The 25,783-nt window shown below is 42.5% G+C and overlaps 5 protein-coding genes across 8 annotated transcripts; 2 read left to right on the top strand and 3 right to left on the bottom strand.

Moving 5' to 3' along the window:
• Positions 1-184: 184 nt before the first annotated feature.
• LOC106715107 (lysoplasmalogenase) lies at positions 185-5,299 on the top strand. 2 transcript variants are annotated; one of them, XM_014508326.2, is made up of 4 exons: positions 185-369; positions 3,698-3,870; positions 4,323-4,710; positions 4,783-5,299. In XM_014508326.2, exons 1-4 carry the CDS (start codon positions 349-351, stop codon positions 4,870-4,872), a joined length of 672 nt encoding a protein of 223 aa, XP_014363812.2. In that variant the 5' UTR covers positions 185-348; the 3' UTR covers positions 4,873-5,299. The 2 variants fall into 2 exon arrangements, with proteins under 2 accessions (XP_014363812.2, XP_045539506.1); XM_045683550.1 differs by lacking the exon at positions 185-369 and adding an exon at positions 549-588.
• A 2,281-nt stretch (positions 5,300-7,580) lies between these two features.
• On the bottom strand, positions 7,581-9,571 carry LOC106715132 (charged multivesicular body protein 2a). 2 transcript variants are annotated; one of them, XM_014508355.2, is made up of 6 exons: positions 9,387-9,571; positions 8,784-8,972; positions 8,307-8,519; positions 8,074-8,171; positions 7,891-7,988; positions 7,581-7,799 (listed from the first exon to the last, which is right to left on the bottom strand). In XM_014508355.2, the coding sequence occupies exons 2-6, from the start codon at positions 8,949-8,951 to the stop codon at positions 7,681-7,683; spliced, it is 696 nt and encodes a 231-aa protein (XP_014363841.2). In that variant the 5' UTR covers positions 8,952-8,972; positions 9,387-9,571; the 3' UTR covers positions 7,581-7,680. The 2 variants fall into 2 exon arrangements, with proteins under 2 accessions (XP_014363841.2, XP_014363843.2); XM_014508357.2 differs by lacking the exon at positions 9,387-9,571 and adding an exon at positions 9,295-9,374 and having other exon boundaries at positions 8,784-8,974.
• Positions 9,572-9,865: 294 nt separating this feature from the next.
• On the top strand, positions 9,866-11,661 carry LOC106715119 (replication factor C subunit 2). Its single transcript, XM_014508342.2, has 4 exons — positions 9,866-10,393; positions 10,465-10,686; positions 10,841-11,077; positions 11,176-11,661. The coding sequence occupies exons 1-4, from the start codon at positions 10,025-10,027 to the stop codon at positions 11,413-11,415; spliced, it is 1,068 nt and encodes a 355-aa protein (XP_014363828.2). The 5' UTR covers positions 9,866-10,024; the 3' UTR covers positions 11,416-11,661.
• A 229-nt stretch (positions 11,662-11,890) lies between these two features.
• On the bottom strand, positions 11,891-16,219 carry LOC106715134 (glucosamine-6-phosphate isomerase). 2 transcript variants are annotated; one of them, XM_014508360.2, is made up of 7 exons: positions 16,020-16,219; positions 14,126-14,370; positions 13,859-14,041; positions 13,571-13,755; positions 13,313-13,486; positions 12,490-12,610; positions 11,891-12,074 (listed from the first exon to the last, which is right to left on the bottom strand). In XM_014508360.2, the coding sequence occupies exons 2-6, from the start codon at positions 14,349-14,351 to the stop codon at positions 12,542-12,544; spliced, it is 837 nt and encodes a 278-aa protein (XP_014363846.1). In that variant the 5' UTR covers positions 14,352-14,370; positions 16,020-16,219; the 3' UTR covers positions 11,891-12,074; positions 12,490-12,541. The 2 variants fall into 2 exon arrangements, with proteins under 2 accessions (XP_014363846.1, XP_014363847.1); XM_014508361.2 differs by lacking the exon at positions 12,490-12,610.
• Positions 16,220-18,127: 1,908 nt separating this feature from the next.
• On the bottom strand, positions 18,128-25,510 carry LOC106715108 (E3 ubiquitin-protein ligase TRIM33). The gene is made up of 20 exons (XM_045683415.1): positions 25,023-25,510; positions 24,461-24,701; positions 22,971-23,084; positions 22,731-22,860; positions 22,484-22,601; positions 22,268-22,378; positions 22,045-22,193; positions 21,805-21,967; positions 21,584-21,728; positions 21,312-21,499; positions 21,109-21,126; positions 20,565-20,709; positions 20,328-20,468; positions 19,977-20,204; positions 19,692-19,834; positions 19,428-19,608; positions 18,840-19,005; positions 18,551-18,761; positions 18,346-18,477; positions 18,128-18,271 (listed from the first exon to the last, which is right to left on the bottom strand). Exons 1-20 carry the CDS (start codon positions 25,176-25,178, stop codon positions 18,137-18,139), a joined length of 3,015 nt encoding a protein of 1,004 aa, XP_045539371.1. The 5' UTR covers positions 25,179-25,510; the 3' UTR covers positions 18,128-18,136.
• Between the last annotated feature and the right edge of the window lie 273 nt (positions 25,511-25,783).

The following is a 25,783-nucleotide window of genomic DNA, read 5'->3' as shown; positions in this document are numbered from 1 at the left end:
GTTCAACAAATTAATCCGTTTGTGTGAAGAGTTAAGCACTCTTTTAAGAGCGATTGATGGTTTACAATTAATTCATACATTTTATGTGCAACAAAAAATCATGATTAATCTTAAAAAATAAAAGTGGGCAAAAACTGTATTATTTCACTGGCAGCACGTTGCCTTGTTGTCATTGGACTTTCGCATCAAAATAAATATTTGTTTGCTTTGCATATTCCTTTCGAAAGTACTGTGCTATTGTCGTTGCCGATCGCTGTAACTATTTACAATTTATTTAACATTTGCGTGTTATCTTAATATTGGTGCGAACGTGAATATTACAAGAAAATAAGTTCTTATACCTGAATCATGTTGGTAATTAGAGATCTGGTGAGTTTGTAATCTAATTTATTAAAATTATGTTTTTTTTTAACAATATTACTAGTGATTATAACATTTTAGATGCATTAAATCGCTACTTACTGTCTTGTAAAGAGATCAGATTTTATATTCGATTTGCAATAATAATATTGAAATCGCCACGAATACGAAATATGATTTGCAATGGTGGCCAGTGTCGCAAACATTTCTAATAGGATTTAAATGAAGGTATGAAAATCATAAAAAATATGTGTTTCAGTTTATTATTTACACTATGCAATTACAATTTTATATAAAATATAAAACAAGTAGAATATTTTGCAATTTTACACAATTTCACCTATTGTATTTCTATTTACTGTCACTAATGGTAAGTACTACCAGAACTTCGCAAAATTCAAAGGCATCCTCATCTGTAGATATAAGGTTCCATTGTTCCGTAACGTTTAACTGTTCGGATATTTTTATTTTTACAACTTTGGTCTGAATATCACATTGCATTGTTTTTGAAAACAACAGAGGAATATTCATTGAAAGGTGACACGACGTAATCGTGTGCCAAGCATCAATGTAAAACTAAAATATCTTTTTTTAACTTTACAACATCGAGTTGAAAGGATCTCCCTTAAAGAAATTTTACGTTATTTGTACGAGTGACGTCTATACAAAAAAAGGACTACAAAATAAACAATATACATTAAAAATGGTCATACTACGTCCGCTGGGGGAACTTCGATCGTAAAATATTTATTCTTTCGATGGAAAATTCCTGCCATCTGTGTTCGTTTCTATCTACCTAATAAATGGCATTTTAATACGCAACCTAATTCTCTAAATATTTAACGATCTCGTTTCATTTGGATCAAAGCGACTACGTATTTTTTATTGCCTATCAATATGCTGCTTATAAAAGATACTGGGGATGTAGAGGAGGATGGGGTGCTCAATTTACGACACCACATCCCTGATCCTGTCGCTCACTACGGGATTGGAGTTGTGCCCTCCTGTTAGTATGCTAAGCGTCTATAATTTTGTTTTGTCGGACCTTGTTGAATGTGGAATAGCAATGCAGATAATTAAAGTATGATAACTGGACGGTTTACATGACCAAATATGTTCGTCGGTGATCTGAGTATCGATTTAGTGTGGTGCTACATACTCGTACATCTACCTATATTTAGTGCTACATAAAAAATGACTTTCATTGTCATGGTAGAAGCAATAAGATCGACGACATACCGTGAAATCCCACTGTCGAAGCATTTCAATTAAAACATATTTTTGTCTTTGTTTTTTCGTATTTCGAGTGTGGACTCGACAGCCACAGATATATAAAACATTAACCATCCAAGTTTAGGCACGGCACAAGTTTAGGTTTCATGTAGTGTAGACTATCTTCTTTTGTTATCAATGGTATTGGTAACCTCCTGTCCGTTTAAAATTAGTGCTACGTGTGATTATTTTTCATTATTAGCTGATTATAATTAAATAGGTCTTTTTTACATATCATTATTATTATTTATCTAAGTCTTAAGGGCGTAGTATAATTATTCTTTAGGGCCCCCATGCGTCTGTGATAGTCCTTACTTTTCCTTACCACGATCTATACTTGTCAACTGAGTCCCCGTACGATACATTTTTTACATCGACTGATAATTTAAATAAGTAGATAGACCGTAGACGGGTCTCTCCGCATTCTGTATAACGACTGAGATATCGACTAATGAAACTGCGCCCTAACATTAACTATACGAGTACTTTACACATGTACTTTATAGATACGATTATTTCGATAGGCGATCGAGGAAAAAAAAATGGAACGACCGATCGACGACAATATAAACAATTGATACGCATATAAAATTCTAACAATATGGTTAATAAAAAAATCCGGTTATTTTTATATTTAAGAAGAGTTAATTTCAATATTCAATAGATTTAATTTTTATTCAACGCAATGAATTTACATATTATCGCATATAAGGAAAATACTTATTCTTGTTGGAGTTCTGTGAACAATGACCTCAATTATTGCCTTATTTCAACGTGTCTACGTTATATTTATGAATAACAATAGATATTTATGTACAAGGGAAATGTGAATTCTTTATCAGCACCATTTAGTTAAGGTCATCGGAAGGTGCCTTTTGGTGGCGACTCTAATGTCTGCGAGATAGTTTGCATAGATAACACCACTTTATTGCATTTTCATTTTACGGAAGTGTAAACAAAGAAACGGTTTAACGTTTTATCGCAAGTTCATTTGCATTTTATACCAAAATATGAATGTTACTACACAAAGGTCGTTATAAACTTGTTAAAACATATTAAGAAATTCCATATGTCGCAACTTTTTTTAAATATCTATGTACCTGAACAAGACTGTAGATAGTCTGTTTATATAGGTTGTTAGTAGAGAGGTACAAAGAGTAGATTGTGTATGTATGAGTACGTCCCCCGCGGAGCAGTAATTGCATTGATCGCATTGATTGGGGAGCAGCATGGGCGGCGGCGGCGGCGGTGGGGCGGGGGCTTGGTATTTATAGCGCGCCCGTCCACAGCGGAGCCCCGGCGGCCCGGCCCGTCTGTGCTCTAATCAAATGCACCATGCATGGCGATCGCCCAGGGCGCTGCACAGCTAGGGGCGCCACAGGTCGGTGAACGACACAGTTTCACCCAAGCCTGTTAACCCCCTCCCCCAAAGGCATAGTTAAAAAAAAACCGGCCAAGTGCAAGTCGGATTCGTGCATCTAGTGTTCCGTACAAACCTGTAGGTATATATAAGTAAAATTTTCAGTTTTCGCAACTTTTCTGTTGCCCCTCTTAAGAATATTAACCACTAGCTTTGACTAGCCTCGAATAACCAGCAGCGTTTTAATTCCGACTGTGAAAATAAAGTGTAAACATTTTAGCTGCCCGGTTCGATGTACCTACTCGTAATGCAATAGTTGTGTATGGCTGCACTGCAAGCCGGAGAGACCCGGCGTCCCGCAGTGCGCACGCCCGTCACCTGCTCCCGCCACCGCTCGCTACCCCCTCGTTGCCACCATGTCTTCAGCCTTAAATCATGTGCACGTCCCATGTAAACTATGTATCGTTATTGAATTATTGAATCGTCTAGTAGTAGTATAGTGTTGAATTTGAAGGAAGTATCGCTTAAATAAAATTTACGACTCAGAATTTTTGTTCTCGTAGGTCGGTTTTGATCGACCTGGTATTAAAGAGAGGCCGGTTCTCGGCTCAGTAGGGTTCCGAGGCCGTCGATAGCTCCAACCGGGAGATGTTCGGCGGCATGATGATGACAAAGAATGTAACATCTGATGGTGGCGGTGCGCAGATGAAGCGCGCTGGCGTGAGCGGGCAGCTGGTGCCGTTCTTCAAGGCGGTGTGCGTGTACTTCGTGCTGGGTGCCGGCGCGCCTTCAGCTGCCACCGCCGCGCTTAAGTGCGCGCCCATCATCTGCCTCTTCGGCTGCGTGCTCTACAAGGCCGCCTACTCTGCGGGGGAACGGTGAGTCCTCAGCATCTCGCTCGCTCGCGATACGTAAACATAAAAAATAACAGATTCACTGTTAACATTTATGTGATCTGTTTCATCACATTTCCGACATTTAACATTTTTATTGCCAAGGGTTTCGAGACGAATATTTAATATTACAAAGACACAAAGCATTAATAAATAGTTCTTGCGATTGTTATCTAAGAATGCAGTGCACCGCTCGGCGACTGTATTATCAGTTAGCATCGTCTGTTCATGCTGTCCTTTAAGTACCGGAAACCTAGTATGCCGATATATGTGCTATGTTCATTGAACCTTCATACAGGGACACCGGTAGACAACACACTAATCGATAGATAAGTGGAATAATTCATTTTCATATTCCGTATTGCTGCAAGCGAGTACAGCGTTAGTAACTTCGCTGTATATTGTAATGTGTCGTCGGCTATATGGTGTTGCGATAGGGGTCGGTACGCGCGCTTCGTGTGTCTGGGACTGGCACTGTCGGCGCTGGGGGACGCGGCGCTGGTGTGGCCGCGCCTGCTGGCGGCCGGCATCGTCATGTTCGGCGCGGCCCACGTCGCCTACATCGCGGCGTTCGGATTGCGACCTCGGCGCGCCGGACTGGGCGCGCTAGCCGCGTTGGCCGCCGCGCTGTACGTGCGCACGCTGCGTCCCGCCGCGCTGGCGCCCTTCGCCATGCTCGTGCACGTGTATGCGGCTCTGCTGGCGGCGATGGCGTGGCGCGGCGCCGCGCGGCCCGGCCCGCAGCGAGCCGGCGCCCTGCTCTTCGCCATCTCCGACGCCCTGCTCGGCTACAGTCTCTTCGGTGGATCCCTGCCCTACAAGAATGTGAGCGACGATTGACATTTTTATTACACTCACAGTCCCGTAGTATTTGAGTAACATGATGGTGGTCGGCAGGTGCTGGTGATGTCCACCTACTACCTGGGGCAGCTGCTGATCGCCCTCAGCGCGCTGAAGCCGACGGAGGCGCAGCGGCACGAGCACTGAATCCACTCCTCGCATGTGATCCGCGCGGGAACATGAAGCGCGGCGACAATGGTGGTGGCGGGAAATTGTTTAAATTTCATATTGTATTTTCTCGCCGCGAATACTTTACGGGAGAAAATATTAATTAATATGTAACTTAGTTTGGTGATACTGTGAATCGGAATAGCAGTGTAAAACAAAATGCTATTCTTAATGTTACTAGTGCGTTCAGACCGTCTCATTTCTTTTGTATAGTCTAGGCAAAGCTTTTAGAACAATGTGCCAAAATGGCTGAAACCGTGTCCGCGCTCTACAGCTCGGACAAGGCGAGTGCGTTCTTACTGCGTTTAGAAATTGTCAAATGAGTAGTTTACTTGATAGAAAATATTAATCTCTCATAAAGTAACAGTTTAATATTGAGATTAACTCCGCAGTCGAAGTTAAACGGAGTAGATTTACTGTGTGAATTCTACATTAATCGAGTGTTTAAGTAATCATCAAAGACTACTCAACAAAGTAGGGCTGTAAGTGACGATTAAAAAGTACCAAAATTTTAGAATCCTTTTTACAATCAACTCAGCTAGAGCTGCAAATTAGACATTTAAAAATATAATTTTCGATTTTTAACTTGGTATATAAATTTAATAGAAATTAAAAAAAAAAGTTTAATAAAACTTTGTGCAATTGTTAGGATTATCTACACAGTAATACAAATATCTTTGGAAATGCATTTTTATACGATTATTAAATTGGTAAAGTCGAGAGCATTATGTAGAAGACACGCAACGGCTTCCATATGAGATACGAGCGTCTTATGTAAACAGTATTGACAACACAAACACATTGAGTTAACCTTGTTTAGACTTAAACTTAGTTATGTGAATTTATTGATTAAACAAAAAAAACAATCTAGAGAAATTCAACAATAATTTGCCTTTAGAAATCAATTGAATTAGTTAAAATTGACACAAAAGTATTGTCCACAAGAAACGTGAAAATATAAATAAAAATGGACGCAAATGATACAAAGTCCAAAACGACAACATAATTATTAATATTGAAGTATTTAGCGATGCGATAGTTATTGATGAACGATATCGTGGTTTTTGTAGATATGTTATATAAAGTAAACAAGTAATAGTGCGGGCACTAATGTTGTATATTATTGTTTTGTTACATTAAGATTTACCTAATTTTACATAATTTTTGCCACAAAATTAAAAAAAAACATCTATTTATTTACATTTCAAATGTTTACATTTTATTATAATACTAAAATTGTATTTTTATCAGTGATCTGAAATATCTCAATGTTAGTGTATATTTCTTTATATAATAGAGTTAATTACATAAGTATAGAATTAGTTGAGTAGAAAGTTGTCTGCGCGCTCACTGCAAACAGACAGACAGACATATCGCGACAATTATGTAGTCAAACAACTTTAGTATTGCACTACATAAATATCTTCCAATATATATTTTTTATCATAAGATAGCAAACCAGCAAGTGGCCATCTGAAGTCGCAGAAATAGTGTAGACATGCACAAAGATATTGGCAATTGTAGATACATTGCCTGCATTTAATAAACGGAGGAGGGGACCCACTGAAAGAGGATGTTTCCGCTTCCTCCTCTAAATCCACTTCCTCTTCCCATCATTTTTTTATAAGAAAAGGATGGGAAGGGAACGTGGACTTAAAATTATGCTCCAGTACCACATTCATCAGACGAAACATTGAATTGCTTCCATTAACACGCCTGTCTTCTTTGTGAATAGGTATTATTTGTGACATAGACATCACAAATTTCTATAAAGTTTAAATATTTATAAATATTTTACATACTCCTAGTACATTTATATGTTTATATACTTTGTAATTCTCAGTTACATAATATTAAAATGTTTTTTGAGTAATCATTATAGTTGGTGTTGTTTATCAGGCGAGTAGTTGCTGTCTGTGTCACTAACCGTTGCTTTCTGAGACTAAAATCTATGTATGAAACATATCGTCTTCCTTGTCATTATCATTGACAAAACAGAGATAACCATATGTTTGTAAACTGGGATTTATGTTTCAGAAATCCACGATAACTGTCTTTAGATCGTGTATTAAATGTACGTACATGTTATTTTATATAACTTTTGTATATGCCTCAGTAAATGGCCCGAATATTTTTCCTAATAAATATGTGTACACTTGATATTTGTTTCATTTCATATATTTATTATTATTGGGTAGTTTTTAAAGTAAATAAAACACAATAAGTAAATTTTCATATAAATATAATTTTATTATTTACAAACATATCGCAGACAATACAGCCACGTTACAACAATGTGTACACGACACGACACGACACGACACGACACGACACAAGACGCGATACGACACGACACAACTGTCCGCAGTTGTACTTTGTTGTGGAACTAACATTCTTATTTATATTGAAATACCTTAATTTTGAAACATTTCACAATTACCTTATTTGATTTACACAAAATATTGTTTTACTGCATCGTGACATTTGAAGCATATTAAATGTTATATATTTTTTAAATAAAAGACAAAATTATTGTTATCTTAAAATATATAAATTAAACTCTTGAAATTAAAATATTAAAATTTATCAGATTCGCGTTAATTCTTTCGAGTGGAATCAGACTCGAAGGACCAACATTATTTTTTTACACAATAGAAGAAAGAATCTTCGTACACTGAAATCTCTTCATTTATTATAATTTTCAGTATTAGAAAGTTTCTGTTTAAATGATATATATTACTAGAATAGTATTAACTCGTACATATTGCTATAGTTACAGACACAGGGTTACTCTCGGCGCAGGTTGTCGAGGCGCGCCTGCAGCTCCGCGTCCGCGTCCGACATTGGCGCACCCCCCGCGCCCCCAGCACCCCCCGCGCCCGCCGCCACCGCCGACGGCTGCTTGCCTGCAACACACAAACCACATGCTGTAATCTTCTCAAACAATACAACCTCAATGTTCGTATACAGATAGTGTGTGGAGCGTGCGCGACTCACTGGCGACGGAGAGCGAGCCTGTGGCCTGCGGCAAGCCGGAGAGCTGGTCGTTGACCTGCAGCCCCAGCTCGTCCATGATCTGCGCCACCACCGCGTCGCTGCAACACAACACAACATCGCATTCAGTTATCATATGTAATCACCGGTACAGATATTCATCAACAGAGTATACCGGGCGCTCACCTCTCGTCCTCGTCGTCGTCGGCCTCCATGGCGTCGTCGATGGAGTCGTTCATCATCTCCTCTTTCATGTCCATGATTTCCGACTGCTTCTCAAACTCCTGCAATACACACAAATACATATCTTGTTAACATTTTGACATGTGAAGTACAAATCTCGACATGAACAAAATGCCACCACTATTTTTTTCATTAATCAGATTACATAATAGAGTTCTGAAAGGCGTAGTATTGACCTGCAATATCCTCTGTATCTGTGGCATGTTGAGCTGGCGGTTCATGGTGGCCATGGCGCGAGTCACGCCGCGCATGGCCTGCGCCATCGTGCTCTGCGACTTGAGGGTCTGGATCTTAAGAGCCACCGCCTGGATGTTTGCCTTCATCAGCATGAATTTGCGCACGTAACGCCGCGTACGCACCAGGTCTTTCGCCATTATTTTCACTGCATCCTACAACAGTATATATATAATTAATTTTTCGTTTTAATATAAAAACCAATGACTATTTGTGCTAAGTGCCTATAGTCTTGCGAAGTTTGAATCTTTTAAATTGACTATTTATGGACCATATCCTAGCATAAGCATGGAGCTTAGTTGGACAAAAAAAAATATATTAGTAAATCTAAAATTTGAATGACATCCTACAAACTTAAAATTAAAATCAGAATTAAACAATCTTTCTAAAAAAATATTTAATAATTCTTGAAGAGTTACCATTTGTCCATCTTTGGCCAACTTCTTGATATCAGCGATGACTTTCTTCTCCTGCTGCTCCATCTTAAGGCGCTCCCGGTCAAGGTCACGCATGGCCTTGTTGAGTGCACGCTGGTTCTTACGAAGCATCTCCTCAGGAGTCAGGCGGTGACCAAATAACCACTCCATTTTGACAAAAACTCAACACACCTGCAACATTTTATTGATCCTTCCTTCAAATATGCCACTTCAGGTTTTTAGATTAATGCTAATCTATTAATGACATACAAATATTAATCACCCTTTTTAGAAACAAACCACAAATATAAGGCTGCCTTCCCATCTGAGTTTGTTTGAAATCATGTACTTATAAAGTGAAACCAACCAGATGAGAACTATATTGTCAATATAATATAACGTCTATGAGACTATTTCATTGTCAATGTGAAGGCAACCTAATGTATAAAACTTTTACAGTACATATACAAACATACAATACAATACACAATTGCAAACATGTAAACAATACCTTTTTTTTAATAGTGTACTAACAATATACCAAATTTTGTGGCACGCAAATAAAAAAGCTAAAGCACTAAATTATATTTTGTTTTGATAATTCACCTTTACGTAAACTGTATTAAAGCTTGATGTTAAGAATATTTGTAAATGATGATTCACCAATTCCTACAATAATTTAGTTCAATGTCTAATTCTACTTCTGACTTATTTTACAACACTACAGTTGACTAATCTTTTGTTAAGAATTGTACACTAAATAAAGTACTGTAATAAAGTTATTAACCACATCACTATTTAAGTTTTATCAAATTGTTTAACAACTTATACAAAATAATGTCGTCACCATTAACAAAATTAGGCAACTGACATATGACATAAGAAACTTCATTTGTGACATTGATAATTTGTTGACAGTGACATTGTAATTTAAAAAATTGTTAAATCTATAGTTTAGAATAGTTGGAGCCCAAAAATTATATAATTTTATTACTATCGCATGGTTTACATTAAACTTGCCACCACAACAACATTTTTAAAGAGGTTTTCAAAACACATAGATACACAGTACTCGCGTACTCTTTGTAATTTGTAACCAGCTGTCGGCTGTCGAATCCAACGTCAAATTAGCTGTCATCAATCCTCAATTTCCAAACTTCAATTGAAATCCAAACATTTAATTTGTTTGCGCGCGAATTTTACAGTTATAAAATCCTTGAAATCTTGAATTACCTTAATTTGAAATGAGTGACGACGATGTGATTGTTATGGAGGTAGACGAAGCAGAACCTAAAGTCGAAAAACCGATAGCGGGGCCGAGTAAACCACTTGGATTGCTACCATGGATAGAAAAGTATAGGCCGCAAACTTTTGAAGACATCGTGGGCAACGAGGACACAGTATCGCGACTGGCGGTGTTTGCGCGCACAGGCAATGCCCCCAACATCATCATCGCGGGTCCCCCGGGCGTCGGCAAGACTACAACAATCTTGTGCCTGGCTCGCGCTCTGCTCGGTGCAGCTTTCCGCGATGCCGTGCTAGAACTGAATGCGTCTAATGACCGCGGTATAGACGTCGTGCGCAATAAAATCAAAATGTTCGCCCAACAAAAGGTACATGCCAGTTTTAAATTGAAGTATAATTTGTCGTAGACTATTCTTGTTACAAGGTTTGGTTGGAACAGGTGACGCTGCCGCCGGGTCGGCATAAGATAGTCATACTGGACGAGGCAGACAGCATGACCGAGGGGGCGCAGCAGGCGCTGCGGCGCACCATGGAGCTGTACGCCAATACCACCCGGTTCGCGCTCGCCGCCAACAACAGCGAGCGCATCATAGAACCCATACAGTCGCGTTGCGCTGTGCTGCGCTACTCGCGACTCACTGACGCCCAGATACTCGCCAAGGTAGCGTGTTACAGATGCAACAACCGTAACATGATTTCTTTGTGTATTTGATGATATAGTATTTAAATACAGACTGTTTGACACCCCTAAATCTACACTGCAGATAGAATTACTGGGAACTGTGAAACGTAAAAAGTTACATTTTTAATTGCAGGTAATAGAAGTGTGCAGGAAGGAAGATTTGTCATACACGGAGGAGGGTGTGAATGCTGTGGTATTCACAGCACAAGGTGACCTGCGTGCGGCACTCAACAACCTGCAGGCGACGGCTCAGTCTGGCCGCCATATCAGCCCCGACAACGTGTACCGTGTGTGCGATGAGCCACACCCCATGCTCGTGCGCACCATGCTGGAGGCCTGCACACGCCAGGACATACACCAAGCTTACAAGGTACTATATCTGCACTATTATCTTAATAGCCATGGTTCATAAACTCCTAAAGGTTCATCATCCTTTACTTGTAACTAACAATATTTTGTTAATTGCAGGTGATAGCAAAGCTCATTAAGCAGGGTTATGCGGCGGAGGACATAGTGAGTAACATGTTCCGCGTTTGCAAGACTCTGGCAGTAGGGGAGGAGCTGCGGCTGGGGCTGGTGCGCGAGGTGGGCTTGACGCACATGCGCGTCGCGGACGGGCTCGGCTCGTCGCTGCAGCTGGCCGCGCTACTCGCGCGCATGTGCCGTGTCTCCGCCGCCACACCACCAGCCCCCACCTCCGTCTCCTAGTAATGGAACAATGATGATACTAATAGTGAAGTAGTGTTGTTATAGAAATCAGACAAGTCTTTGATGTGGGTTAAGGCAGTTAAAGATAAAATTGAATGAGTTGCACAAAGAATACTTTTTTTTTTTTCTTATGGTGGTATTTATGCTAAGGATATAGTTGGTGGTATTTTATAACATGAAATGTAAAAGATTGTTGAATGTTGAACAGAGATGAAAAAGTCAGTTGCCATTGTATATAATAATCATATTAGACCTTGTAAAAATATATTTCATTAAAAATATCATTATATACACATATCATTTTGAAAATATAAATTGTTTTTAAAATTAACTACCATTCAGGTGTTTTATAATCTTTGTAAATGTGAAAATGTGATGTGATGATCGCTCCGTTCTGTATCTTGCTCAGCTGGACTGTATGTGAGGTGTTTTATCAAATAAATGCCACATTTTAAATATTAGATATTTGTTTTTATTACATAAAAATAATTGGACCATTAAAATTATGCTTAAATCTAACACATTGATAAAAATTACATATTTAAAAATAATATTGTGAAAAGCAAGTTGTATGCTGTAGATGTGGCGAAACATGTTGTCAATGTGATCACAGACCGGCCTCACCGACCAATCAGCTTGTTGTGCTCCGACATGAGGCTCTGCAACAAAAGTTCACATCTAAGCACAAGGATGTCAATTTGCAAATTAAATTAACTTGTAAATTGTTTATCTACAAGACACTAATTTTATTGTTTCAAGTTGTCTTTTTAAATTGTTTCATACACAGCAGTATCACACACACACACACATACATGCTCATACACATTTATTTCTTGATATAGGATTTTTTTATATTAAGCGCGTACGTACGTACGCTGTACGTTAACTCGGACAAGATGTAACAGTGAATAGAACTATCTCACTATTATGTTAGAAATGTTTTTGTTACTTGGCATTAATTAGATGCAGATACAGCGCGGCATTTCCTTAAGGCCTGCCGGTACTTTGTTGGCAGTCAGTTGAGCGTATTTAGATGTTTTTACGTGACCTAGAGGTAAAGAAATGTCATGATACCGTGCGGGGAGTGCGCCGGTGGGCGGGCGCTAGCGGGGCATGGGGCGGAGCATCAGTGTAGCAGCGCCTGTTGAGGCACGGGCAGGTCCGCGATCATCCGCTGGTGCTCCTCGCTCAGCGCCTGCCACACGCACACCGCACACGTCACACCACGTCGCGAGCACACGCAACTCACATCCCTCCACCCCATACTTCATTCCACACCTAGCTCCACAACTAGTTCACTGAATAAAGCTAAGCTTGAGTGTAGCTCATGCGCCGCACCAGCGTGCCCCGCTCCCCGCACTACCGCCGCCAGTCCCCGCCCGGCACGGTCATCGTTCATTTTGTTATAAGAAATGTGTGTCAATATCATGTTTGTCATGATACGTGTATGTTAAATAGAAGCCGTAAATGGATTAAGAGTTGTATTTTAGTTATTATATAATTTTGCATAGTTATTATATTTACATTGTTAATTTGTCAACACATGCACACTTGAACACTCAACTACAATACATTGAGGAAGCAGTTAGGTGAGGAAACAATATCAATGGCACATGCATTTGTGTTGCTCTCGTGTATACAAACATGCAATGCATCTCAATTACTGTGACACTGACTGTAAGAGGAAATGTCATTTCTTTGTAACTCACGTTTACAATAAGAGACTTCAATATTCGAGGCACTTTATGTATCAGATATTTTTTATCTCCCTTTTTATCACTATTTTTCTACAACATATCAATCCTCAGTGAGGTTATGGCTCTTCACTCCTCGAACTATAATCCAATGTGATTTCTGCATTTCTTCTGAGCGTGCTGCTGTACAAGCCGGCACTCACCTTGAAGTACTTGACGGTCTTGACGCGCAGCTCGAGCGTGGCGGCCTCGTCGCACACGAACAGCGTCTGCGCGTGTTGTTGGAATGCCGACACCGTCCACATGTGGTTCACGCCCTCTTCCACCGCCTTCGCCAGCGCCAGCGCCTTGTGCCCGCCCGTTATCAAGATCATCACCTGAAAACGAACGTGATAAGACAATGAAATATAGAGACAATTGTGTAGGCGAGAGGCGGGCGGTGGTCGATGGGCGGTGCGTACCTCCTTGGCGTCGAGCACGGTGCCGACGCCGACGGTGAGCGCCTGACGCGGCACCTTGTCGATGTCGTTGCCGAAGAAGCGCTTGTTGGCCTCCAGCGTGTCGTAGGCGAGCGTCTTGACGCGCGTGCGCGACACCAGCGAGGAGCCCGGCTCGTTGAACGCGATGTGTCCGTCCGGACCGATGCCTGCCGATTATGTTACCATTTTATATATCGCTTTGCCTGAAGATTTAAATTACGTTCACAATATATCGGTGATGTAGTGGTAGCGATAGAGAAGCAGACAGACCGCCGATGAAGAGATGCACGCCGCCGGCCTCCCGGATGAGGTCCTCGAAGCGCTGGCACTCGGCGGGCAGGTCGGGCGCGTTCCCGTCCAGCACGTGCGCGTTCTCCGGCTGGATGTCTACGTGCCGGAAGAACTCGTTCCACATGTAGTAGTGGTACGACTCGGGGTGGTCACGCGGAAGACCTGCACAAATGTCAGTGACATTTTCTGACGTATGAGCGATTACTTATTTATGAGAGAGATGCAAGTAATCGGGCGGCGTCTCACCGACATACTCGTCCATGTTGAAGGTGGTCACGTATTTGAAGGAGATGAGGCCCTGCTTGTGGAAGTCGATGAGGCGGCGGTACATGCCGAGCGGCGTACCGCCCGTGGGTAGACCCAGCACGAAGTGTCTGTCCGGCCCCGGCTTGAACTGCGTCACGCGCTGCACCACGAAGCGTGCCGCCCACTCCGCCACCACATCGGCGTCCTCCAGGATTATCAGCCTCATCGTGCCACCACTCGCTCTCCTGAGAAGAGCAACACCACTACATTGCATTACTTTCGAAAAAGCATACATGGATGAAAAAGAGTAAGCTATTGGAAAATGCAGTCATCGCTTTGTAGCGCACTGTTGCAAACATGCTAAAAAATTGTCATTTAAGTAGTTAAGATAAGACGCAGAGAAGTGATCATTAATTGCATAATTGGTAGTGGAAGCTGTCTCATTATCACGGGGTGTTTCTGTGATAGCAATAAAAAACGGGTAACATTTTCTCTAAAAATAAATTGCTTTTACATTTTACAATCCAGATCGATATCGTTGCATATTTTAAAGATACGTTCGAAATAAAAGTAGAATTCCGTTATCTTAAACAAGAATGACGGACCATGTATTGTATCATGCCTGCGACGTCTACTTTTATAATTGACTAGCCCGCGATTCTGTCCGCGCGAAATTAAAAAAAATTAATAAGTAGCCTATGTGTCTTCTAGACTATGTTCCATATCTGTATTATCAAGATCCGTTTAGCCGTTCCAGAGATACCTTCAAACAAACATCTATCCATCTATCCATCCATCTAAATTTAAACATTCACATTTATAATATTAGTAAGATTAATTTGATTCAATCTCATAAATAAAAAGTGTATACAAATAATTTATAATTCGACTAATATTTTACATATTTATTAACAAATATAACTTAATTATGGTAATCGTACAGATTGTATTGAATTAATTCAGGCATGACCGCGCTTTACCGTGGTCTCGTCTTAGTGGACGGTGTATGGAAGAACATTGCGGTGAATTGTGACGTCAACATCAGCGACAGACCGACGACCTCCAACGACTAACGCTGCGTTACGACAGGACGAAAGGGCACAAGGTTGTCGCGGTGCCTGCCGTCTCTACACTCTCTATGTGACTCTTGCAGTGGAAACGTTTTTTCACCATACAATTAATTTTCAGTTAAAATATTTTTTGTATATGTTTCATCATTAATGTAAAGATCTATGAATTCGCATGTGATTTCATTGTTGACATTTTGAGGCACTCAAGAGGTCCTCTACATCTCGGCGATAGGCGGCGCGGGGCCGAGGCTCTTGATAACAAGTCGTTGCCCTACACACTATAATACATACTATCAAGTATCAATAACATGAGGTCGATCGCCACTTGATATGGTTATTCCTTTTAATAAATCTATTCTAAGCCAATTATTTCATATTATTTATCAAGAAACTTTAATTTACTTAAATGTACCAACTCTTTAACACTTTAAGATACTAAAATATCGGAACATTAGCTAAGCAAAATAACAAAGTCGAGGTAAAAACATATGGAAATCCCTCCTTTTCCTCAAAAAGTTAAGTTTTTTTGCCTTGGACTACAAGCTCTACTTTCACTCGTGCAAATCCAGAAAATAGATATTTGCGCGTCGAATAAAATAAATAACAAAAATATTTAAACTATTTATGATCTTCAAAAAAAGTAGAAAACATTAAAAACATGTTGTATTCTTAATTAATTAGTTTTTTTTTAATATAATTTTATTTATTACCGCATTTATTTCCTTTCGGTATGTCAGTAAATTACACCAGTTTACTTTTATTGAATAAAATATCTAAGTAATAAATATTTTGCAAGTCAATAACCTCTTTTGGAGGTCACTCACCCTGTTTATTGAGTTAAGAACTATGAAATGTTTGTTGTTTTGTAGAGTTAGCTCGTAGTCGCCACTGCACAGCAAAGGGTTGATGCGCCCGATCTTTCTAGTGACTCAAATGTTTGTGATAATAACAACAGTGCAAATGATAACAGCTCTACACTTGCTGAATCTATTCTTCTCTACCACGCAAGTAGAAATGTTACAGTCAGGTCAGCCGACAGCCAATCCACCACCGCATAAATAAATTTCCTCAACGCTGATTGGTCGTACAATGCGAAATGACAAATGTCACACAGTTTGCAAATTTTAAATCAATGTGACATATCATGAATTTGGTATTGCTATAAAATGGATTCTTAAGAGAAAACCTATTCCTTGAATTCATGTATTTTGTACTATCTATATATATAAAAGAAAGTCGTGTTAGTTACACTATTTATAACTCAAAACGGCTGAATCGATTTAACTGAAAATTGGTGGGCAGGTAGCTTAGAACCAGGAAACGGACATAGGATAATTTTTACCCCGTTTTCTATTTTTTTATTCCGTGCGGACAGAGTCGCGGGTAAAAGCTAGTAATATTATAAAAATCTAACTACGAACTCGTATTGTTGTGACGAAAGAACAACAATATTTATTCGCCGCCATTAAACCTCGCATTCTTTAGGAAAAACGGCTTGAAGAAAATTTTTGATGGTTAGCGTAGAAATTATCAAATCAGGGAGATTAAATTAAACAACAGTGTCGAATAAGTGATATTTATTTTTATTACAGTATAGTAATACTAGCTAGGAGAGTAAAGAGTGGCAAAGTGGCGCCACTGTGTTATCTGACCACATAACACATTCACTGCGCAGGTCAACATAACAACAAATTCGATATGTACAAAGATATTGGCCACGTTTAGTCAACTGAAACAAAACCTCATTCTTTTATGGAAAATATTATAAAAAAAATCCTTGCATAAAAAAAGGAATTGTAAACCATTTCTTGTTATATTCACATATTTCTAAATTTAATAATAAAATAATGTTATGCCTTATTTAAACGATAACAACCTTTTAAGGTGGCGATTGTCACAGATGTAAGCCGCAGTTCAGTTGACCAGAGACAGATTCATTTCAAAAAGTCATTTATTTTTTCTTGCATCAAACAAACAGTCAGTTCGGATGCTTCTTGTGATGGACTCAAGTAAAATTACTTTGCGTTTTAATGACTGCTGAGAGATCATTTGGCAAAATCCATTCTATTCATTACTTATGCAATTTCATATATATTCTTTATATAAACATAAAATTACAATAAATTAGTACATAAAATATGTTGACAGTTTAACAAATGTACTGTCAACCTGTGACACGTATCTCGGCACTTTATAAAAATATATGTCAGGATCTACATTTTACTTTTGTGCTTTTTTTTATAAACTCTTAAAAATATACATTAAAATCCAACAAATATTTTAAACAATGGTTTAAACGGTTTTTGCCAACCAAAACTATTTCAACAAGGTTCTTCATATTTCTCTAAATGGAAAGAATTTTGTTCAACTACAATAAATTTGATGTGATTTATTTAAATGTTGATTCACATTAAATAGCAACATGTACATGTCTAACATTAACCTATGTGATGCAAACATTCTCCGAGGACCAGCGGGGCAACATTACTCAATCTATACATATACATATATATTAAATGAGATGTTATTTCTGTGAATATAATTAACTTGTGATTTATTCAACAAATAGTACTTTAACTTACGGTTAATTGTCGCGTCTGATAAGCACGAGTCATGATATGATATGAATATAATCAATGAATAATTTATACTATGTACACCTCGTACAAACAGAAAGGAACTTTTTCACATTATATACGAAGAATCACAACTATACACTAATATTAAAACAAAACGTTACAAATGTATGACGCACATGAGTAGAGTACAGTAGTACAGCACAGGCGTTACAATGTGTACTTCCTGCACTATATACTGAGAGATCTGTCAGCCACGCCTCGTGCCCTCTTTAGTGAGGCAGATAGAGTGCGGGGGCGGGTGCGGGGCCGGGGCCTGGGGGCGGGGGCATGTGGGGCAGAAGGGCGGGGCCGGGGGCGTGGTGTCAGTCGAGGCGGGGGCGCTTGGCGGGCGGCTCGCCCTCGCCGCTCCAGTACGCGTATTCCGGCAGCCACTTCAACAGCTGCGCGTCGAAGAACTCCTCCAGCCTCTTTGCGTCCTTGTACATCTGCGAGTCCGGCTGCAGATAATTGGTAAACGTTAACAAAGTGTTTTATGATCATTTATCTGTATCCTTGGAGTGGTGATAGCTACCGTGTAGTAGTGGTACGCATTGCGGAAGAGCAGCCGGCAGTCGGCGACGAACTGTGCCGTGTGCGTGTAGCGCGCCTCACTGCGCGGCTGCAGCTTCATGCGGATCATGTCGAGACACATCGGCCGCGCCACCTGCAACACGAGCACGCATCATTGTCTGGTCGGTGAGGGGCGGGGGCGGGGGCGGGGGCGTGGTGGGGCGCACCTTGCTGTGGTAGTGCAGATTGTGGGCGGGCACGGGCTCGCGGAAGGGCAGACTGAGCTCGTACTGGCAGTAGAGCTCGAGCGTGAGGCGCTCGACGAGCTGGCGCTGGCGGCCGCTCAGCTCGCCCGCGCTCGCCGCCACCTCCGCCTCGCTCTCCGGCGGCAGCTCCGCGAAGTTCACACACAGCAGGCACTGCCACGTCTCCGACTCACTGCAAAAGTAATGTCAATTAAAAAAATGCTACATGCTGTCACCGTTCTGATGCGTGTGCACTACTGCAGCAACTCACTCGGGCAACTTCTCGATGGTGGGTATGTGGCAGTACTGGTGAAAGACCTTGGGGCACTTGTCGCAGCACATCAGCTCGCCGCCGTCCATGCACACGGCGCACCAATCCTCGTTGGGGTCGCCGCCGCCCGCCGCGCCTCCGGCTGCGCTCGCGCATGTCGCCTTACCTAACATCGACGATAATTAATTAAAAAACACAACTAACTATCGTCCAACAGTTCATGAATAGTATAATTCGTTAGAGCGTCGGTGGCTCAGGGGTTAAGCACTTGACTTGCAATCTGCAGGTCCTGGGTTCGAATCCCGCCATGTACCAATGTGTTTTTCGATTTTCGATTTACATATGTACATTTATCCGACGTTCTTACGATGAAGGAAAACATCGTGATGCAACCTGCACATACCTATCTGAGAAGAAATTCAATAATATGTGTGAAGTCAATCAACCCGCACTTGGCAAGCGTGGTTGACTATGGCCTAGTCACCCCTAAATTGGGGTAGGCTCCGAGCCCTTCGGTGGGGAAGTATAGTGAGCTGATGATGATGATGATGATGAATGATAATTCGTTAGGGAGGCGAGATGCGGTACCTTGCGGAGCGTGATGCAGCTCGCCGTCGGTGGAGGAGTGCACGTGCTGTGCGGGCGAGGGCGACGGCGACGCACCCTCCGCCACAACCTGCACGCCATTGGAGTCCAGCTTGGCTATGGTGGCCATCAGGTCCTGCACCGACTCCGCGCAGACCTTGTCCAGCTCCGAGGAGACGCCGCCCTGCAGGACACAGATTGCGCGGTGAGGTGAGAGGTGAGGTGTGTGTAGCGGGTAGCGGGTAGCGGCTAGCGGCGGATGCTCACGTTGAGGCTGGGGCTGGGCGTCTTGGGGTTGGTGGAGGTGACGACGGGCGCGCGGGGCGGCTGCCGGCTCAGCGTGATCTTGTACTCGGCGCCGCCCCCGCCGCCTGCGCTCGCAGCCGAGGACGGCCCGCCTTCGAACCCACCTGTCACTCCATTCAAATAATATAAAATCAATAGCACATTACTACATCTTTGTATACTTTTACAAAATAATTTATAGATCAGTTCTCGAAGTCGGTGGATTATATACAATTGCAATACATATGAAGTAGGAGCGCGGCGTACCGTTGGCCAGCTGGTGTTGTGGGATGTGCCACTTGGCGAGCATGGGCGTGTGCTGCGGCGCGTGGTGCGGCGTGTAGTGGGGCGCGGGGGAGGGCGTGCGCGGCCCCCCGCTGCGTCGCCCGCTGCCGCCCCCGCTCCCCGGCCCCGCCCCGCCCACGCTCGCAACCGTCCCGCCTCCGCTCCCGCCCCCGCCCCCGCCCCCGGCGCCATACCCGTACGCGCCCATCACTGGAACAGTACACTGTTAATATCGATGAAATCCATATCATTAGTGTGCGTGTGTGTGTGTGTGTGTGTGAAGTGGGGGGTGGGTGTGTGTATGTGTGTCGGGCACAGACCGTGCGCACTCACTGTGCTGGTAGGCGTGTAGGGCGTGCGCCTGCGCCTGCGCGGCTTGCGCCTGTGCCTGCGCCGCCTGCGCCGCCGGCAGCGCCAGGGCGCGCCGCTGCCCGCCAGAGTTGAGCAGACCGCGCAGGTTCATTTCATTCATACCTACACACAAAGGCAAAGAGCACGAGTAAATACCGCGAGGTACACAGAGGTAGGTAGTGGTGTAGGTAGGGGGGAGGGGGGAGGAACGAGTGTTACCATGCAGGTGGTGCGGGTGCGTGGTGGAGGTGACGTGCGGATGGCGCAGCGGCGTGTGGGCGCGCGCTCTGCCCAGCGGCGGCAGCGCGTTGCCCACGCCCACGTTCACGCCTACGCCCACGCCGCCCGCCGCCTGCACGTACGACTGGATCGAATTCATGTAAAGTGGATACGTTTACTTCAATATTGAAAAATATTAACCAGATAAAAATATGCTGAAACTAATTTAACATAAAACTATCAGCATGACACTAAAATTATGTCTAAACAAACGTTATACAAACATACATACAGTTGTACAATTTTAAACATAATATTACTAAGTCTAATAACAATCAAATTTACAAATTACCGCAGAAGTTTATATTCGTTAAATCTTCTCTAGTGCTCTAAGTAATAACGAATTCAATTTTAACATTACGAAAGCTGTAAATAACCAAACTGAATAGTATAAAATGTGAATAAAGACTGTATACAGCGAGGACATGTCACATACAACAGATAGAAACAGAAAGTACAATGTGCAGATATAAAGTAATGGTACCTGATAGCGCGCCAACGTCTAGACATGGAACGTCAAACATCTTTATATACAAGTACAAGACATCCTACACAATACAACATGTTTGCAGTTTGATATGGGATATTTTTGATTTATGAATCGAGCGAGGAGCGAGTCCTCCAATGTTACATGATCTGATGGTACCACAATATATTGTATTGGTGACATAGGAAGTGTAGATGTACCTGGTGCATGGCGACCTGCTGCAGCGCGACGACGGCCGACTGCTGCTGCTGCAGCTGGGCGTGCTGCGGGTGGGCGACATGCGGCGGGTGCTGGGCGGCGGGCGGCGTGGCGGCCGGCGGGTGGTAGGGGCCCTGCGCGCCGCCGTCCACCTTGCCGTCCACCACGATGGCGCCGATAGTCGACAGCACTGGAAGCATGGCTCCACTGTTAGTATGACTGTGGGAGGGCAGCGTGTGGGACAGCAGGGGACGGGATGGGGGCGGGTACTGACCGCGCACGAGGTCGGGCAGCTTGTCGAGCGCGAGGCTGATGCGCACGGGGATCTCGGGGTTGGGTATGTCGGCGCGGCGCGACTTGATGCGCTGCAGATGTGCGCACACGGCGCGCTTGCTGTACAGCACGGCCGTGTCGCTGCCCTGCACATACACACACGACACGTGGCTGTAGTGTCAGACAGCTCGCCGCACATACACACACTGGGCCGGCAGCTACCTGCTGCAGCGCGACGTTCACGAAGTCGACGCAGTGGTCGGTGATGGCGGCGAGCTGCTCGAGCGCGTCCTTCTTCTCGGAGAGAGTGCGCTGCTTGGCGTCGCACACCTCGTTCAGCCGCAGCACCAGCTGCTTGCCGCGCGTGTTGATCGCGTTCGTCAGCCTGCCGACACACAACACGACGCCGCTCTAAACACTGTACGGGGGTATGCAGAGTTAGTGGTGATGTGCGACACGTACTTGACGACGGTCTGCGTGATCTCGTGCACGAGCGCCTTCTTCTTGTCGGCGATGAGATGCTGCCGGTCGCGGATCACCTTCATGGCGGAGCCGAGCAGCACGCGCTTGTAGCTCACCTCCGACAGCAGCGCCGCGATGCCCGCGCGCGCCTTCACACATACACACATGTTAAATGTGGCTCGGGGAGAGGGGCTCAATGTTGCGGGACACGCGCTCAGTGTACCTGCGCCGCCATCTCCGTGCTGAACTGGTACTTGTGGTCGCGGTGATGCTGCAGCTGGCAGTCGCGACACGTCAGCCGGTCGCACGTCTCGCAGAACAAGCTCAGCCGCTCCTGTCACGGCACAAACCGCCCTCTCGTATCAACACCACATTCCACCTCTACCTCTTTAACCTCGATCACAGCAAACGACCGTCACGTTGTGAGACAGTGAGATACCTGCGGATGGTCTCGGCAGAACATGTCCTGTGCGGAGCGCGCGCTGGCCTGCGCCGCCTGCAGCTCCGCCACCGCCTCCTCCTTCGACTTGATCGTGTGGTCCTTGGTGATCTTCAGCCTGCACACATCGCACCACAAACATTCAGCGTCAGCCAGACAGGAAGTAATATTAGCGTTGGAAATTATTTTTTACAGGAACATAACTATTTTGGTAATTGAATGAATGTCACCATAGGGTGTTTGGTACCTCTGGTGTGCGCTGACGCAGCTGTCACAGATGAACTCTGCGCAGTCGACGCAGTAGCTGGTGGCGGGCTCCGGGTCCTCGCAGCTGTTGCATTGCTGCTCGCCCGCGCCGCCGCCCGCGCCCCCCGCACCTTATACAACATATTTAAACCAAAATTATTGTTATTTTCTATATGAGACTTTGTATTCAATATTTTTAAATCTAATTTGTGTGTGGTGCGTGGGGAGGAAGGACGCTAACCTGCGCCGGCCTGCTCGAGCGCCATCTTCTCGAGGACGAAGCGCTGGTCGATCATGTTGGCAGGCTGACACTGCAGCCGGCACGCGGGGCATGTTATCGTCACCCGCGACGCTCCTACAACAACACAACGTAACCAGTTCTCTTTTTACATTACTCTCTTAGGCAAAGTATTAAATCAATCTACGCATTGATCTCAAAGTTCGATTATTATTAAATTATTCAAACTTGCGTGAGACATTATCATTAACTTATATAGGAATGGCTAAAACACTCACGTATATGTATCCAGTGTCGGCACCGACTAGTTTCGATCCCATCGGGGGCCCTTCATCAGGGTGAGTGGGGCTGGTATTATTTCGCAGCCCGTCGCTCACAAACTCACAACTCGTGTCCGCGAAATAATACCAGTGCCACTTACCCTGACGAAGGGCCCCCGATGGGCTCGAAACTAGTCGGTGATGAAACCTGAAATATATACGTTCGATTATTATGTGCAGTTGTTATATTTATTTGTTTATATATTTTAAAATAATCTTATACATGCAATATGAATAAGTAAAATAATAAAAATACAGAAAAATAATTCCTTTAATTGCAAAGTCGTAAAATGTTCACTGGACCCCTATTTTGACTTAAGATCAACAAACTGTATACAAGATACACCTTAGTTGAATCTGGTTTAACTACAAATGTATAAAGGGCGAATTACGTTTTAGTGAGTGTAACGGTAGTAGACATGTTTTCATTCATCCCTTATGACCCTTGACCTTCATCAAATAAAGAACAACAACGAAGGTATCTGTCTGCACAGACAAAATAAGAGCGATAAAGTTATTATGTTGCTGTCCCTGAGGACCCCAGCCATAGCCAATTTTGCCCAATTTTGATAAAAAAATATTATAAACTTTACCTTTTAGAACTGCAGTTAATTTAGAAAGTACTCTTTTGTGATACTATAACATTAATCAGTGCAAATTAATATAAAATCTTGTGTGATTCCAAAAAAAATCTGAAGGGATTTTTTTTCTGAACACATTACCTTTTTCCCCCTATACTGGTTTTGCAACTAAAGGTCTTGTTGCAGAGCAAACAATAAACTCAAGGAAACCTCATAAAAAGTGCATTGAACTAAATTTAGGTATGCATCATTGTCATTAGAAGTTGACATCAATGTTTTTGATTATAAAGAGCATTTTATTTGTAAAGACATTTGTATATAAATAAAGCTTTTGAAATACATATTTTCCTTATTAAAATGATCTCTAAATATTTTTTTAGAACTAGAATATTCTCTATTTGTTTTTTTTTATTAAATTATTGTCGAACTGAATGGCTGAATCCTTGTTTTATATAGAATTTAAGATAAGTGAAGTTTTTTAGTTGAGTATTTAACAATTAAATTAAACTTTCTGTAAAACATACAACAAAGGGTAACATGCTATTGTGACTAACTTCAAGTACAGATAGATCTTTGTAAATAGGTTATTTACCTAAGAAGTCACGATTGGTAGAGAGCTTCTCATCAAGCTTGGCCTTGATACAGGGCTCACAGGCAGAGTGCAGACACTCCATGAGCTTGGGGGTGCCATCAGCGTGCGCCAGCGGTGTGTGGCACAGTATACAGCGCGCCACACCACCTGCACGCGGCGACGCCAGCGAGTCCGCGCCTTCGCCCTCTGGCTTGCCATCACCCTCAGCCTCGCCACCCTCTCCTGCACTACCACTGCCCACCTTAACCACAAACATAGCATTGTAATGTTTTCGAGCAATGTCTGACCAATATTTGTAATTGTTGTCTCAATAATATTTACATGTAGGTAATGTGAAAAGTATAGAAATAGTCATATATGATAGTAATTTTACTTAATTAATGGTATGACAGTTCAGTGTTTAATGATTTAAACAATTATCATAACTTGATACTGTGCAGCTGTGCAACAAAAACAAATGATATATATTATAAATAGTTACAACTCAAAAACAAAAAACAAAAGAAGAAAATAATTTGAGCAAATGATTGTTTGATAGTAAAAACTTTAATAAGTAACATACATTGAGATTAGGTGCGAGTGCAGGCGCGGGCCCGGCGATAGCTTCCGGTAGCTCCTCGGACGCTTCCTCCTTGATGGTGACTCCGAGCAGGGGCCCTAGATCCATCAGCGCTCGCTCAATCTCCTCCCCGCTCGGTTGGAAGCCAACGTTTTCCATTTAGGATGTTATAAACCACTACTTTATCCGTCTCACTTCACACATATTTTCTCTACACCCGAAGCAAAAGTTTCATCAAGAACTTTCACTCCACAGCCTCAATCGGGCACGTCAACATAATTGAGCACTTAATGTGAGATGAGGCCACTTGAAAGCGTCTTTTGGAAAGCAACTACTCGAATAATTTAGTCTTAACATTAACATAAAACATTTGCTTTTATTAGAATACAGCGTAAGTAACAAAACTGTTTCAAAGTTACATTCGATACAATTATAGTTTTTACTAAAACAAAATAATAACGTGCGTCCTTCTGTACGACATCGACACCATAAACGCGACATAGACAATAGAGAAGGGCAAGGGAGAAGAAAAAGACGTACATAACTTTTAGTAGATCTGCGACACACTGTACCAGAACCTTAAATTAAGGATATTTTTTTGAATCTCGTATAAATCCGTTATCTTCGCTTACCCCTCCAGGTCACCCGAGTTACGTCGCTGATCACGTTACGCCATACATAAAAATGAAAATTAAAATATAAAAACAGTCTCATTTTGAATTTCAATCTTAAAACAACAGCAACACCGATTTGACATTTAAGTG

Source organism: Papilio machaon, chromosome 22 (assembly GCF_912999745.1).
Source record: "Papilio machaon chromosome 22, ilPapMach1.1, whole genome shotgun sequence".
Classification (NCBI taxonomy): Eukaryota; Metazoa; Arthropoda; class Insecta; order Lepidoptera; family Papilionidae; genus Papilio; species Papilio machaon.
Note: the sequence above shows the minus strand (reverse complement) of the source record. Positions and strands in the feature narration are given on the sequence as shown.

Excerpts from the sequence above, each read along its gene's own strand:
- LOC106715107 (XM_014508326.2), top strand. The coding sequence starts at position 349 with ATGTTGGTAATTAGAGATCTG. Across the intron at positions 370-3,697 it reads TGTTGGTAATTAGAGATCTG|ATGAAGCGCGCTGGCGTGAG; the intron begins GTGAGTTTGTAA and ends GGCGGTGCGCAG. Across the intron at positions 3,871-4,322 it reads GCCTACTCTGCGGGGGAACG|GGGTCGGTACGCGCGCTTCG; the intron begins GTGAGTCCTCAG and ends GTGTTGCGATAG.
- LOC106715132 (XM_014508355.2), bottom strand. The coding sequence starts at position 8,951 with ATGGAGTGGTTATTTGGTCACCGCCTGACTCCTGAGGAGATGCTTCGT. Across the intron at positions 7,989-8,073 it reads GACGACGACGAGGACGAGAG|CGACGCGGTGGTGGCGCAGA; the intron begins GTGAGCGCCCGG and ends GTTGTGTTGCAG. Across the intron at positions 7,800-7,890 it reads AGGCTCGCTCTCCGTCGCCA|GCAAGCAGCCGTCGGCGGTG; the intron begins GTGAGTCGCGCA and ends TGTGTGTTGCAG.
- LOC106715119 (XM_014508342.2), top strand. The coding sequence starts at position 10,025 with ATGAGTGACGACGATGTGATTGTTATGGAGGTAGACGAAGCAGAACCT. Across the intron at positions 10,394-10,464 it reads AAATGTTCGCCCAACAAAAG|GTGACGCTGCCGCCGGGTCG; the intron begins GTACATGCCAGT and ends TGGTTGGAACAG. Across the intron at positions 11,078-11,175 it reads ACATACACCAAGCTTACAAG|GTGATAGCAAAGCTCATTAA; the intron begins GTACTATATCTG and ends TGTTAATTGCAG.
- LOC106715134 (XM_014508360.2), bottom strand. The coding sequence starts at position 14,351 with ATGAGGCTGATAATCCTGGAGGACGCCGATGTGGTGGCGGAGTGGGCG. Across the intron at positions 14,042-14,125 it reads CAACATGGACGAGTATGTCG|GTCTTCCGCGTGACCACCCC; the intron begins GTGAGACGCCGC and ends ACATTTGTGCAG. Across the intron at positions 13,487-13,570 it reads CCGTGCTCGACGCCAAGGAG|GTGATGATCTTGATAACGGG; the intron begins GTACGCACCGCC and ends GTTCGTTTTCAG.
- LOC106715108 (XM_045683415.1), bottom strand. The coding sequence starts at position 25,178 with ATGGAAAACGTTGGCTTCCAACCGAGCGGGGAGGAGATTGAGCGAGCG. Across the intron at positions 20,469-20,564 it reads GCACCCGCACCACCTGCATG|GTATGAATGAAATGAACCTG; the intron begins GTAACACTCGTT and ends CTTTGTGTGTAG. Across the intron at positions 18,272-18,345 it reads ATGCGTACCACTACTACACG|CCGGACTCGCAGATGTACAA; the intron begins GTAGCTATCACC and ends AATTATCTGCAG.